We start from the raw sequence: 16745 nt of genomic DNA on the forward strand, positions 1-16745 counted from the left end.
GGAATTCATTATATCTTTATTTTGTCCGATATTTTCTTGTTCAGATCTTTCTAGCTGTTTTTTAATTGCATGATTTATCTTATTTCCGAACTCATCTGCTATTTCGGCATTTCTTAGGAATCGATTATTGTTTTTACTGAACTGTCGGGGTTTTTATTATTTTTAATTTTAGTTTGAATCCAGCACAGAGCAGATTATGATTAGTTTCTGCGTCTGCACTTGGAAATGTTTTTGCAGATGTAATACTGCTTCTAAACCTTCTGTTAATGATAATGTAGTCGATTTGATTTCTGACTACCTTTCCTTCTTGATCAGCTGGAGATTTCCAGGTATATAGTCGTCTTTTAGGTTGTTGAAACAAAGTATTTGCTATAATGCAATTCTCTTCTTGGCAAAACTGTATTAGTCTCTGCCCTCTTTTATTCCTTTCTTCAAGTCCATACTTTCCGGTTATATCTTGTGTTATTTCGTCACCCACTTTTGCGTTGAAGTCTCCCATAATAATCGTAGCTTCATGTTTTTTGGTGCTCCGGAGAATTTGTTTAATTTGGTTGTATAATTGCTCAATTTCTTCATCTGGTTTGTCAGCTGTTGGTGCATAGACTTGTATTATATTAATATTCATTAATTTATTTTGCAGCTGTATCATCATGATGCCATCATTGACAGGAACGAAATTTCTAATACAGTTACGAATTTCTTCTTTGACAATAAGGTCTGGGTCCTTCTGCTTTTCCCGAGTGGTAGACAATGTATCCATTGCTCTCGAATATGTTTGACCCTAGCCGTTTCGTCTCGCAGATACCTAGGATAGGAATGTCTAGTCTGGCCATTTCCTTCTGAATATTGTGTAACTTCGCGCCTTCAAACATAGTTGTGATATTCTACGTAGCTATCTTGTGGATTTCCACGACACGGGGTTTTCGTGGGTTTACGACCTGAAAGATATCTTATATATAAAGATACAAGGATCTTTAATGTAGTGGTTTCTCCTGGCCTTCTACATCCTGATGCCGTTGACCATTTCTTGGTCCCTCCATATCATCCGCCCAAAGCCGTTAGCCAGTAAGTGGGAGATTGCTTATACCGGCAATCATTCGGTTTATCTGTAACCCTAGACAAGGGGCCCTTACGAGGTGCTATCAGGCGGGCCAGCGGAACCCTGGTTTTTCATAGAGGTATTACTCCTCTCCCCTCCTCTTTTATCCGGGCTTGGGACCGGCTGTATCAGGTGTAAAGCTACTCAGTTTTACCCGCACCTAATACAGGCAGAGTTTGAACATGTCCACAGTATTTTAATTGTGGTAGATGGACTTTGCTGGAGAGCCGTTTGCTGACCTTTGGCCAATTTAAAATTGAATTATTTGTCCTGTGGTCTTTCTTCTTTCAGCTTGTCATAGGGTTCAAGATTCACATCCGTGTGTCAGTATTGGGAATATTAAGCATTTGATCAACCTTATTTTGAGTTCGTGAAATTTTAGAGAACTTCCATATTTTGCCATTTTTCCTATGGAGACTTTTGCTAGATCACATCTACATTTTTTTTTTCTTCTCGTAGTGATCATGTGTTTGTGATCAATGATCCCAGATATAAGTATGAGCGGACAACCTAAAACTGGTCAATTGTGGTTATGTATGGATGATTATTATGTAGTCTATCTACTCTCATGATATTTGTCTTAAATTTGTTTAACTACAGACCAAATATTTGACCTTCGTTTTCAACCAGTTGTCAATTAACTCATCTTGACTATTTGCAAGACTTGACTATCTGCAAAACGTAGGCTGTTTATTTTTCGGCCGTTTATTGAGATGCCCTTTTCCCATCCTTCAAGCGCTATTCTCATAGTATGCGCTCCATATATATTAAATAATTGTGAAGACAGTATACATTCTTGTCTGGCACCTTGTTCTGGATGGAATTCATTTGAGTGTTCCAGTAGTGTTTTTATAGTTCAGTTATAAGCGAAATTAAGTTTTTTGGTACGCCTATTTCTTTTAGTATCTTACATAAGTGTTGCCATTTGACCATGTCGAACGCTTTGCGATAATCCCTAAAACAAATGTATAGTGGGATATTGAATTCCCAAGATTTTTCTATTATTGGTCTTATATTCAGAAGGTGTTCTCGAGTACCTCTACCTTTGGTAAATCCAGTTTGCCCTTGGGATATTTCTCCTTGTAGGAAGGTTTTCAGTCTCTCATTGATTATGTGTAGCGTTATTTTGTTGGCATGTGAGATAAGGGAGATGGTTCTATAATTGTCGCATAAGTATAATATTTATAATATGTCATATAAGTATAATATAATATGAAAATATAATTTTGTTATTTATTTTGTTTATTATAACATTTCTAATCCCCGTTAATATTTTTTTTAGGAAATGTTGGTGTCAATGAGCTTTTGTCAAGTCTGATAGAATGTGTAGAAGTATTTTTAGAACATCAACGAGTAGAAATAAAGGAGGAGGAAGAAAGAGCCGAAAGGGAACTTGTTAAATTAGAACAAGATTTAGCATATCGTGAAAGTTTAGAAGCAGATAGGTAAGTTGTAAGTTTTGGGTACACATTATCTTAAGCGGTTATCACTTTTGGTATTCTTTCTTGTGTCATCCTTTGAATATATCCCATCCACCTAATTATTTACTCTCTTATTACATCCGTTATACTGGGTTCATTGTATAGAATTCTAAACTTTTTGATTTGTTCAACTTTCCCATTCTCCGTCTACCGGTTTTCCCCCAAATATTTTCCTTATGAAAATTATTCCTAAGTAAATTTCTCGACTTTTCAAATCTTGTACATCTTCCCATTTCTTGGTGTTATATTTACTTTCCTCCATTTATTTCTAAACCTAATTTGATCAGAAATAATAGTTTAATAAAATTTTATAATTAAAATTGATTCATAGAATCTTTATTAGTCTCAGTTCCAAATGTTATGAACCTTGGACTGTTGAAAGTTGAATTAATCTTCATCTGTTGGCTGGCTATTCAGCCACAACGTAGACTATTTCAATACACCTTATGTTCTGTCATATTTTGACCTCAAGGCCACTGTTTTTTCTCGTTGTTGGCGTGGATTCTACTGGTTGCTTCCATTTACATTTAACCGGCAGCAGCTAAGAAGCTAAGAGTGGTAACCTCATTATATTTTTAAATATCACTATATTTCAATCTTAATCAATTTAATAATGTTACCTAAAGTTAAAATTAAATTTAACTAATAATATACTGTTGATCTTTTTAGTTCTCTGCAAATTAATGTTTTTTACTTAAGTTGTTTACATATTTTTTATATACATTTACAATTACCACATGGTCTTTTGCTGTGTTAAGTTTGAGTTAATTTGTAAACTGTATTTAGTTGCAATTAATTGTTTATACAACATAATCTTATAATGTCCATTGTCGTAAGCTTCTTTACATATTTAATATCATTGACTGCTACATATCTTTTTGAGGTAACACACTTATAATAACTTTTCTATGGATGTTTGGTTTTTCATATTGTTCTTTTTAGATGAACTGATGATGCTTTCTGATTAGAAAGCGAAACGTCTTCAATAAATAGATGAAGTAGCCACCTTCTTTGTCTTTTTTCTCCACCTTTTGACCGGAAAACCCACCACTCTTCGAGTGATCCTTAATTTATATATATATATATGTATATATATATATATATATATATATATATATATATATATATATAGAGAGAGAGAGAGAGAGAGAGAGAGAGAGAGAGAAAAGAAGATGATGTTTGTAGCGTCGTTGTCAGATTTACCATTTTTCTATCATTAGTCATTTTGGTTTTTTAAATACAACACCCTGTATATTATACCTTTATTGTAATCTCCATACCAGTTCAACCGTATACATACTTTCGATTTTATACAGTGAGGAATATCTGAAAAAGATAAAACAAAAGCCTAGAAACAACTAAATTTGAACATAATTAAGTTTACTACGTTGCTAAATTAATGTCTATCTAATCAAGTGTTATAATTGTCCTCCGTTGTTTATCCTAAGCGATGGTAGAATGTGTGTATTACATTTCCCATTTTACTTCAGAAATTAATATGGATTCATAATTCTTTACCTTGCAACACTTGCTGGTTTAGTTTTTTTTAAATTCTACTTTTCAAGTATCCCCAATAAAAATAATTTTTAGGATCCAAATCGGGTGAATGAGGAGGCCATTCATTACTACCTAATCTACCAATTCATCGTTTGGAAAATGTCTGATCTAAATAACGCCGAGCATTTACACCAAAATGTGTTGGAGCACCGTCTTGCTGAAACCATATCTCATTAAAATTCGCTCCAAACTTCTTGTTCAGGACAGGTACAATTTCATTTCTAAGTATCATTTCGTGTAATTATCGCTTTTTATATTTCCTTCTATAAAAAACGACTCAATTAACTGAGTACCCACTATATCCTACTATACATTCAGGCGTATACATGTTGTACAGGCGTACACCATCAATGTTTAAACCTTTTTCCTTCTAATTCAGGTGTTTGAATACCAATGAATGTTTTCCAATAATAAGGTGAACAACTTTGGTGAAATAGTCTAATACCTTTACCAAGACGCATTTTTTTAGTTTTTGTGTCTTCATTAATTTTTCTAATGATTTTTAATACTATCGAGAGCCTTGTGGAAACCAATAAGCGCTATATGTAAAGGCACATTATTTTCTGTGGTTTTTTAAAATCAAGTTTTTGTGTAATAATGGTTGGTTATTATTCTTGTTAACAATTTGTGTAAGTGTGACAACTAACTTATAGGTCAGTAGTTTTCAATATTAGCGGTTTCCCCTTTTTTTATGTAAGAGTATTACTTCGGCATTTTTCCACAGTTTTGTATTCGTTTTTCAGTTAGGTACTTATTTAACAAGATTTCCAACGCATCTACAACCATGTTGTACATTTTTAACATTTCGTTATACGATTGTTTTTCATTTGTTGTAAAACATGTCCGATTTACGAAGGATATGTTTTTGGTAGAGTTTCTGAGCTGACGTTTAGAATAGTTTTATGATCTGTTCTGTGGATGTGTAATGATTCAACTATCATGTTTGTATTTCAATAAATTTTTGACTTTGTTCTGTGGCCGTATTCCCCTGTTGGTCTTTCAATTTTAGTTATCTTTGATTTCCTTTTAGTTAATTTTTATCTTAGTACTCTCATGTTTCTATTGTTTTCGATGGTCTGTAATATTTGTTGTGTTTATATGTCTGACCTTATGCTCTTTTTAACTTTATTGTTGATAACCTTTTCCAATGTTTCGTTTTTCTCGAGTTTTATATTATCCACAGATCTTTCTTGGAATAGATGCTATATCATTAATTAATTTTTGTGATATTTCATTCATATATTTCATGATATACACTGATAGAGTCCTAATTTCTTTTTTAGTTCACATTAATACTCCTGGTTCATTTCGAGAATTTCCACGTTTGGCAATTTATCCTTCCTTAATAATTTTCTTCTATCCACTTTTGTATTCATATAATATATTTGTAGAGCAAAAGAAGAGGCCAAGCGGTTACAAGAGAAAAAAGAAACTGAAACCAGGAAACGACTAGAAAGCGAAAAGGCACTATCGGAAGCAAAAAAAGAAGCCTTTAGGAAACAAGTCGAAGCAGATTTACCTCCCGAACCATCACTAGAACAAGGCGACAGTATTACTAAAATACGATTTAGATTGCCAAAAGGAGAACATTTGGAAAGGAGGTTTCAGACGACTACACCTTTGAAAGTAAGTACACTTATATATAAATATCATATATTTTATTATACGCTTTAATATACGTTGGATTCTGAATTGTATATCTATTCAGATATTTTTCCACAACACCTCTGCTGTATTTTCTTCTTAAGAAACAAACTAAACCATAGTATATTTTAATATTAGCCGCTTTAGTAAAATCTATAGTCCTCATAAGTCATTGTGATGGCTCACATTTAATGATTGTTAAACTGATGTGCGCTCACCGAAATTAGATTTTAATCCTTTTTCTTATCTACATAATGATATTCTTAGTTCAGAAACATGTTCGCTGGTTTGGATTTAGTCGTTTCTCATTTCAGCCTCATTTGAATCCGGAGTATCTATAAAGATTGTAAATATATGAGCGAACTGAAATTATATTGATTGGATACATAGAATATTTCATCATCATCATTATCTTTGCTGTTACCCCAATGCTGGGTTGGCTTTTCTAATTACATTTCTACATAAGTTTCTATATTAGGTCATACCAATCTGTATCCTGACAACTAAGTGTCAGGATAAACAAGTATGAAAAATGCATCAAGACCAGAGACTTCGACAAATTCAGATATGCAAACATGCCGGGACAACGACCACAGAAGATGCATCAATAATCATCAAAGAATCGGACATAAAAAAGAGAAAAGTCAAAGAAGTAGCTCTCATCCTACTTAACGAAGATAATGTGTATCACACCCATCATGAATCAGAATGTAGCAGGCTTTGGTTGCCAATACTAAAAGAAGAAGCCAATTACTAGAATATACCAACAATAGCGGAGTAATAGGAAGTCGGAGAAATATCACCTACAATTTATGCATAATACATATGCAACACCCAATACACGACATTCTAACACAACGTTAGATAAACTGCTAATTATCTAATACAACCTACTACCACAACTTACGTATAACTAACACAACATATAATACAAACATATAAACATATATCACAAAAAACAATCAGAATTTATATTCCTGGGTTAAGAATGCCACCTTTAGATTTCTTTCAACTATAACCACGCTGTTGTTTATTAATTTTTTAAGTAATTTACGATATTTTAATAGTTATTCTGTTATTTCGGGGCTGAGACAAATCCAAAAAAAGAAATATTCAAATCGGTACAGCCGTTCTTAAGTTAGAAATGGCCAAACACGATTTAGTTTACGACTTTGCTAATCTTACTTATTTTTTCAGGTACTGTTAGACTTTTTAATAGTGAAAGGATATCCGACGGAAGAATTCAAAGTTATATCTAGCTGGCCTAGGAGAGATGTAAGTTATAATTATTTAATTAAAAGATAGCAAAATATTGATAACGCTGCTATTAGTCGTACTATCGCTAGAATCTAATATTCTATTTATTCCGGTTTCTTCTAAGACAATTCTAATCCATAGTACCGCAATTGTAGCAAGTGACTCATATTTTCAATGTAGACCTTTGCGGGTATGAGGGGAAAGGAAATCGACGAGTCATAGGCGTGCGGGTATTATTAAAAAAATATCAGAATTTTAGAACTAATTGATTGTCATAAAAATTATTTTCTTATTTTATAGATGCCTTAGATGAAGAAAACTATTCCTTGTTAAATATATTTTTATAAGAAAAACCCTTTATCCATTTAAATTAACAAACTTATGACTAATTCAAGGATTAAATTTAATTCCTATTGTCAAATGAGATTTAATGACATGAAATTAGAAAATGGGTCGTCTAGTAACTTTTAGCGCAGGTAAAACTGAATTAGTTTAACAATTCTTAGTACAAAACAGTACTAGTAATAAATGGTTCACCTTAACTGAATATTTATATCCATAAAAGGTTGAGTTTACCGAAAGTACAAGCTGATTATAGCCGCAAATGTTAAACATGGAACAAAAAATTTCGGTTTAGCAGTGTTGGCATGTTTTTATAATGTATGTGGTGTATGCTTCAAATATAAAGAGATAAAGCTTTAGAAAAGTACATTTTGATTATATTATGTTATGAATTCTGCAATTTTTTATTTATATAAATTAAGAATGAGTAAATATTTGTTTCTTTGGAGATTAACCCATTAAGCGCCGTTGATGCGAAAACGCAACATTTTAAAAGGAATTTTTTTTATACAACTAAATATTTTGTTTTTAGAAAATTCTTTATATGTTTTAATTCCTAAAGGCTTGATGATATTGAAATATATTTTATAGAACAAATATAATTAATTGTTTATCTATTATAAATTAATTTCTTCAGCAGTTTTTTACATGATTCGTCATGACTATATAATCTTCTTGTAGAATTTTCACTTTGCTTATAATATAATGGTTTATATGATTTTTATAAAGCATAAACTACAGATTTAGCAATAACCATACAAAAAAATTAAAGAATTTTATCAAGAAAAAGTTACATGCATTCAAACTTATTGTTGCGTTTTCGCATCAACGGCGGAATGTGCTGTCTCTAGGTAATACCGCCTACGCTACGTGACAAATCGAGTGTAACCGTATTTGACTAGTTCAGTCTTGTCTAGAGCGTTTTAGTATAAGCATATACAGCAATAATTGTGTTTCTCTGTATTGTTGCGGATAAAACATATATAATGAGTTCTGGCAAGAATAAGTGGAAAGATAACAATGATCGGAATAGACCTCTTACTATTCAAGAATGGGAAGCTGCTATTAAAGAAATTCAAAATGAGACCGAAATTGATGCTGTTATAATACCACCAGATGTCGATGAGCTTACTGATAAAGAGGAAATAGATGACGATTTATTGGAAGGTATTATACGGTATAATTATATAAGATACTGTTATGTAACTTTTATTTTTTTATGACTTATAGGCCAGGATAAGCATCAAGACACTGCTGGGACATTCGAATTGATGACTGAGGACAACACAAATGAATTTGAAGATAATTATAATGAACCTTCTACAAGCCAGGCTACTTCAAAGAGGGCAAAATCTGTTCAATATAATCCAAACTGGAGCAAAAGGGACCCCGTATACAGTAATTTTACGGAATCGCAGGAGCACATTCAAAAACAACGTATAAAGGACATGCTTTACGGTAAATCACCAGTTGAAGTATTTTATAATTTTTTTCACGAGGAATTATTAGACATGATTTTAAAATACACTTTAAAATATGCCAAGGACAACAATCGACATGATTTTTCAATGACAGTATCTGATTTAAAGAAATTTATTGCTATTTTGATCTTGTCAGGATATCACACGTTGCCACAAATGGAGATGTATTGGAGCAGAGATGAGGACAAGGGAGTACCATTAATTAAAAATTGCATGAGTCGAAATAAGTTTCGCAATATAAAAAAAAATATACATGTATGTGATAATGCTCAACTTGACAAGCAAGATAAGTTTGCTAAATTGCGCCCATTATTTGACAAAATAAATAAAAGAAATCTGCAGTTTGGTGTATTTTCACAAAATTTATCAGTCGATGAGGAAATGGTTCCTTATTTTGGTAGACACTCCGCTAAAATGTTCATCAAAGGGAAGCCTGTTCGCTTCGGTTTTAAAATTTGGTGTCTTTGGTCTCAAGATGGATATTTGTTTCAGTTTAGTCCATACGCTGGAGCACGAGAACATAAAAGTGATATGGGACTGGGAGCAGATGTTGTTATAGATCTATTAAAAGTTCTTGAACTTCCTTCTCAACACAGAATATTTTTTGACAATTTTTTTTCGTCTTTTAAACTATTTCAATATCTTACTGAAAATAATATATACGCCACAGGAACTGTGCGGGAAAACAGAATCCAAAAGTGTTCTTTAGATAGCTCAAATGATTTAAAAAAAGGGGGCAGAGGTGCTTTCGATTTTAGATATGATTTAAAATCCAAAATTTGTGTAGTTAAATGGAATGATAATTCAATCGTTATTATGATGTCAAATAATATACCAATAAATCCAATTCAGCAAGTAAAACGGTATGATAGAAAACAACGAAAAGAAGTAAGTGTAGACCAGCCATTTCTAATAAAAGAATACAACAAAAATATGGGGGTGTTGATTTACACGATAACGGCATAGCCAATTATCGTATAAGAGTAAGAGGAAAGAAATGGTGTTGGCCTCTTTTTATAAATACTATAGACAGTACAATCGTCAATGCATGGAAAATTTATAAATTGGCAAATGACTCTACAATATCGCAATTAGAGTTTCGCTCTTATATTGTTATGGCGCTAATAAAATCAGTAGAAAGTAATTCATTATCAGCCAGCGACGATGAGGGTACATCAGCTCCTAAATACAAAGGACGAGGAAGGCCAACAAAGTCAGAAATACCGAAAGAAATGAGAACTGACAAAGTGAACCACATCGTAATACGCCACCCTGAAAAGTCAAGAAATAGATGCAGACAATGTAAAAGCCAAACTATATATATATATATATATATATATATATATATATATATATATATATATATATATATATATATATGTGTCAGAAGTGCAATGTACATTTACACTCTACATGTTTTGACAGCTTCCATAAATTGTAATATTAGGTTTTATAGTTTTTTTACAAATATTTTATTTAGTTTTACTACTTTTGTATCTTTAATTTTGAAATAAATCTCATAATCCATAAAAGTGTATTTTATTAATTTCTTAACAGATTCCGCCATTGATGCGAAAACGCAACATTATTTTTTTAGAACACCCTGTAACCTAAAAAAAAATTATATCCAGTTTTGTCTTTAAAACACAATAAATAACTAACCCTTATATTATTTTTATAAAAAATTTACATATTTCATACCTTGGCGGTTAATGGGTTAATTGCAGTTAATTATTAGATTTTTTTTTGGCAATTGCCCTTTGATAGATTAGAAGATAGATTTGCCAATCGTCAAATCAGCATTTGCCAGATTGCAACAGATGTTTGCAATTAATCTCGAAGGAGACAAATATTTACTCGTTATTGTTTCATATAAATTAAAAATTGCAGAATTCATAAAATAATATAAACAAAATGTACTTTTTAAAAGCTTTATCTCTTTATATTTGAAGCATATAACATATGCATTATAAAAACATTCCAACACTGCCAAACCGAAATATTTTAAATGGTTGACATTTGCTGCTATATTCAGCAGCAACGCCGTGTTACAAATCCCTCATATAGGACAAACAGTCGGTGATTAACTCAACAAAAACTGCCAAATAGCATCTTGAGCCCAAATTCACCTCTCAACTTAAAAAAAAATTGCCAGCTTTGAAGACTACACACCGAAAGCTATCTCTTCCAGATCCAAATCTCTTCTCCTCTCCTCACTGTTTTTCTTCCTCTCGGTTCATTCGACCTTTCACAACCCCCGGCCAGTTTTCGCTTCTAGCCAATCAGGACTTTTTTAATGACGCTTTTCATTCGATTATGGACCTTAAGAGTGCTGGGCTTTCAAAATTGTAGGATTCTATTTTATTAAAACGTAATTGTTATCTACGCAGTTAAAATTTCTCTTAGATGTGTCGCAAAACACTTGTATAAACAAACTTCAAGGACATTTTATACATAGCCAGGGGCGTATCAAATAATTTCTATACATTAAATATTCGATAGTGTAAGGAAATTATTTATGCTACAAAATAATAAATAAAATTGTTTCCTTTTGTCGGAACAAAAATATTTTTTTCTAAAGGGTAAACGTCCAATTTTACTGTCTTATAAAAAACCATTAAAACGTGAGTCACTAGCTACAATTGTGGTACTTTACTCTAGGATGGCTTGAACATGCGGAGTAAAAAAGTTGTATCCGTTCTGAATGATATGAGCATTTTTATCGAATAATACAGGCATGTTTAAGTTTATTGAGAACAGTTTTAGAACTATTTTAAGGTTAAGTTATTCTCTCCATTTAATAAGAATCAATTTCTGTCGCCATTTAAGGCTTACGCACATTTATAAAATCTTTATTGCCTTATTTTCGATCAATATTATCAATACTCATTACATTTGAGTCTGATATTAGTTAACAAAATCAATATTTATTAACCACAATTATGAAATAAAGTATTCATTTGATGTTTCGTCTTCCATATCGGTAGCTGTTTTGAAAATAAATTTTGTAAATTCTTGTGTTTTAGTTGACTTCATTAGATAAAAGCCAAACACTGAAAGAACTGAAGCTGTATCCTCAAGAAACTGTGATATTAGAAGAGCGATAATTTTGATCACACATTCCCCAACCAAGGGTTAGGTTTTTATACCAGCATTTAAGCGTTGTAAAGTTATTTAATATATTTTTAATTTCACGTAGTGTATGATTAATTTAAATGTATGCAGTCCGATGAATATACATTACATAAAAAAGATCCCGTTTTTATATTACCTGCTAAATTTACAACCTTATGGCATCAATACCTAAACCCTAAATATGGCATAAACCCTACAAAATACATCTAGAGATATAATAGTAGTCATGGGTGATTTTAACGCCAAAGTTGGAGAAGGAAGATGTGAGTCTACTGTAGGACCATAATATGGACTCGGTGTTCCAGAGAGGAGAACGCCTTATAGAATTCTGTCTAGAACATAATCTTGCGGTAATGAATACTTTGTTCAAACTGCCTAAACGACGCCTTTACACTTGGAAATCGCCAGCTGACAAGGTCGATAAAATCGTTAGAAACCAAATTGACTATATTTTAATAAACTACAGGTACCGAAACGCAATACAATCGGTGACAGCGTACCCAGGTGCAGACTGGACTACGGACCACAATCCTCTTGTAGTAAAATTCTAACTTCACTTAAAAAAGCTACAAAAGTGATAAGCTAAACATACAAAAATTTGAATCAGAAGGCGTCAAAGAAAAACTGAAACAAGAAATTAATGGAAACCTAGAATTCACACCGGAAACAATTGATGGTGATGTAGAACAACAGTGGCAATTCTTTAAAAATGCAATTATCGAACCAAGTCGCAGAGAACTCACAACAACCAGATGCCAGAAAAGATGACAAAGGATGACAGAAGAAATCTTGGAAATGATGGAGGACAGAAAAAATCTTGGAAAAGTATGGCGAAAAGACATGACTAGCTTAATTGGTAATACATATGAACACTTAAAGTACCAAAAATATCGTATAGAAAAAAGTTTCACTTAAACAAAATAATAGGTGCAATTGTATCACTGTACCCTTCCTTGGGGGAACAGTGAGACAACAGTATCTGTTTGATTTATTATTGTTCAAACTAATACAGTCTTCTTAAATCGAAATTTACTGCTGTTTTTTAAGACTTGTTAGAAAAAGAGAAGAAAAACACATTTTGGATCACTCATACATATTTTAAGAAATAGTATCAGTTATGTCCGTGACATTAGGAAATACAAAACATTTATTGTTTTTTGGACTTTTTCTCATAAAGTTAACTTCGACAGCCATAATATTGTTTTACAACTTGCCCCACAAAATACCTTTTCACTGTTTTATTTTTGGCATCATAATCAAGTCTAAACAAAATGAAATCTTTAAATTGAATCCTTGAAACTATTACTGGGTCAACTGTTAAATTGGTAAAATCTTCTTCGTCATCATCTGAATTTTCAAGGCCCATTGAACTATCTAAATCGTGAACGGAAAATTTTGAAGAAGAAGAGTCATCAGATTCTATCATTTTTTCCTCTTTGGAATCATGAAATTTTGACAATATATTTACCTTAACAATCGCCGTCTTCTTTATTCCAATTTTTTGTAGCTCGTATTTCCCTGGTGTATCTGTAGCCATTATTGTTTTCCCTTTCTTCTTGTTTTGCGTATTGCTGGTACGTTAGCTTTTTTTGGATATCCTCGTATTTCCACAGAACTCACAAATTGTAGCTTCATATCTTTTTCTGGTGTCTTTTTCCTTTGTTCGTCAAGTTGAAGAAGCTGAATTTCACTAGTAGAAGTAGAAGGTAATTCTTCCAACGATTCTGGGAGAGCTGGTCTATCCTTCACACGACTCGCCAGAAAATTTTCTTAGTTAAAGACATGCCGATCAAATGGAAAAATTCCTGTCTTCTTGAAAACTGCAGCTATGTTTACAGGGGTCATTGCTCGGGGATAGACCACTCCTACAAATGATGCCACATGATATATAGTTGCCGGCGTTGCTGGATTAGCTTTATGCCACGAACGTAAGGCGTCATTGTAATAGATATGAAAAAGGTTTTAGAAGACCTACATCAAGCGGCTGTAATTTGTGTGTACAATGAGGAGGAACTGTCAGGATTGTAACACCATTCTCTTTGCACAAATTAATTCCTTCTATTGATCTAAGATGTGACTCATGATTGTCCATTATTAAGAGCGAAGAGTTTTCTTTTGAACTTAAGGTGTGTTTGATAAAATGCTTCAATACTTCTATAAAGCACTGCTTATTCATCCAGCCGGCTTTCGTAGCAAGTCCTAAGGTGCACGGAGGAGCTCCTACCAACATATGACTTTTAAAATGCACCCGAGGAAATACCATCACATGTGGCACTGCACTACCACAGGCGTTTACGATGCAGCACGTTATTCGCCACTTTAAATTGTCGAAACTTGCTTGACGCCCTTTTGGGCTAGAACCTTAGCTGAACTGTTTGCGACTGTCAAAGTCCCCGTTTCATCCAGGTTATACATTCTCAGACCATTTGAGAAATTTTCGTGCCGTCTTAAAACATTTCCTAGTTTTTAAAAAAATAATTTTTCATTAGCAGGATTAAATATTGCTGCCCTAACTAAACTAAAACCTTCGGAGGTTCGTAGGCTCAAATTTGGATGCCGTTTTCGAAATCCTTTGTACCAATCTATTGATGCTTGGCCTGACTGTTCCCAATTGTCCGGTAAGTTAATATTATTAACTTTGGCTAAATCGGTTACAGTTAGCCCATAAAACATCTTTGAGCAAGTCACAATGTATTGAACGAGAACTTCTGTGACGAAAAAAATTATTTAAGTTTGTAGTTAGGACTCATCCTATAAGTAGGGTCTTCTTTGTATTTTTTACATATCTGCTTAGTTTGTTTCCCTGGCAGCATAGCGTATTTTCATACCATTTGTAACTAAAAGTACCGCCTCCCTCATTTGTTCGTCCGTGAACCGGCCAACGGTTTTCGCAGTTTTCTTGGGACGCACCATACTGCAAATTAACAATGACTAGTTTAGTTAGTTTAATTTTTTACCAAAAGCAAAATAACATAATTTTATAAGAGAACAATGAGACAACTTATAAAATGTCCCACTGTACCCATATATGAAATGTCTCACTGTATTCACATCACAATTTTTTCAGTTAAACGACTTAAAAATGTTTCTGAAACTAATGCGTAAGAAAATAACATGCTTTAGACTTACCTTATATACGTATCTATCGGTTACTATCAACACCACAATTTTATTGTTAATAGTTTTTTCATACAAATTTTAAAATTGCGAGCAAAACAATTACTTTGACAATGACTAAGCACTTGACATCGACTAAGAACAAAATACTCAAAACTGTCACTGCTTCTAAAAGATCAATGTCATGATCATACCGCCAATTTAGTTTTTTTTAGTGGTGCCAACAATCGAAATTCAATTTACCAAATATTGGCAAATGTCTCACCGTTCCCTCTGTCTCACTGTACCCTCTTTTCTCCGTTCGGCTCGCGGAGATAAGAATACGGCCGAGGTTAGAAGGCCCTGAGTGTCGTAAGAGGCGACTAATGGGTAGGAACTGAGAGGTGGAGAGCCGTCGCTTGAGGTGTCGGGTTTGTAGAAACGCACACGGTCGCTTAGGCGACACGGTCACCGGTCTATATTCCTAGTATCCGAGACGAGACTCTCGTGAGACCACTCTACTCTCATTCCAAGAGAACCTGGCGAGGTTGAACGAGCTGGCCCGTACACACCTCTCTTGGCCTTGTGTCAAGCGTGGTGTTGGTGCCCCGGCACGTACCCGTCAGGAGATTTAAGAGTGGTAGAGGAGAGATCCTCGGCGGCGACCTGTCCACGTGCGAGGTGGAAATTCCTCTGCCTGCGTCGCCTACCCGCCCGTGGGTGGGATAACGGGTAGGTGAGATAATCGCAACACAGGTACTACGGGGAAGGTGGAGCCCCACGAGACGTTCCTTGTGTACGTAGCGTGGCACCTTCATTTTGGTGTCGGTCTCGTAGGGGCAGTGGAGTCGTTAACAGTCGTATAGCCGAAAGGCCAGGTAGACCAGGGTCCTACCAGTTTTTAAATTAAAGGGCACAAACGCTTAGCAATGTACCCTCTTTTCCCCTACAGTCTCTTCAATATTAAATGTCTTTTCGTCAATTTATATCCATCCTCTAATGGATATACATCTCTCCTAATCTGTTTAGTACCGTATTAAATCTTTTTGTTTGGATGGAGTAGGTACAGGTATTTTGGTAGTACAAGTAAATTAAATTATGTAAAATATACAATATATTACTAATAATAATGGAAGCATATAATACTTAAAAGTTTGTCATGCAATCAATATTTTAAAACTAAATAAATGATCATTTCATTTTTATGATTGGGAAACATAATTACTATTACTAAAAATAAAACCAGCTATTTTGCGTCATAAGCAGATCTTTTATTATAACATATACATTATAACATAGCAAAATTGCTGATTATTCAATTCAAAAATCCACAAATGCAAATCTCTAATTATAAGTTTGGCATAAACTAATGTGTGTTCTAACAATAGGTATTTCATTTTTTTTTAATTACTTTGTTGTATAATCTTTATTATAAGAAAATGCATTAATATCGAAATTGTTAAATATACCTACATTAAGCGTAGTCCTTTTGTCTGTTTTTTTCTCGAAATGTGTATTCACTATGAATATATTATGCTGATTTCTGAGTAGTTTATTAATTCTTAGTCTCGTTGATTTGTGTCTCATATTCTAATGTTTCCATTGATATCTCAGTATCTAAAGTTTTCCTAACTTTACGTTAAAGTCACGTAT

The 16745-nt window shown here is 33.3% G+C and overlaps 1 protein-coding gene across 1 annotated transcript in view; it reads left to right on the forward strand.

The window, feature by feature from the left end:
- casp (Fas associated factor casp) overlaps nucleotides 1–12115 on the forward strand; it is a 53629-nt gene extending 41514 nt beyond the window's left edge. Inside the window, exons 10-13 of the mRNA XM_072540246.1 lie at nucleotides 2382–2544; nucleotides 5529–5763; nucleotides 6979–7056; nucleotides 11888–12115. Of these exons, the coding sequence (XP_072396347.1) occupies nucleotides 2382–2544; nucleotides 5529–5763; nucleotides 6979–7056; nucleotides 11888–11968 (557 nt within the window). The 3' untranslated portion in view covers nucleotides 11969–12115. The remainder of the gene's footprint in view (nucleotides 1–2381; nucleotides 2545–5528; nucleotides 5764–6978; nucleotides 7057–11887) is intronic.
- The last annotated feature ends 4630 nt before the right edge of the window (nucleotides 12116–16745 follow it).

Source organism: Diabrotica undecimpunctata, chromosome 8, assembly GCF_040954645.1.
Source record: "Diabrotica undecimpunctata isolate CICGRU chromosome 8, icDiaUnde3, whole genome shotgun sequence".
Taxonomy (NCBI): Eukaryota; Metazoa; Arthropoda; class Insecta; order Coleoptera; family Chrysomelidae; genus Diabrotica; species Diabrotica undecimpunctata.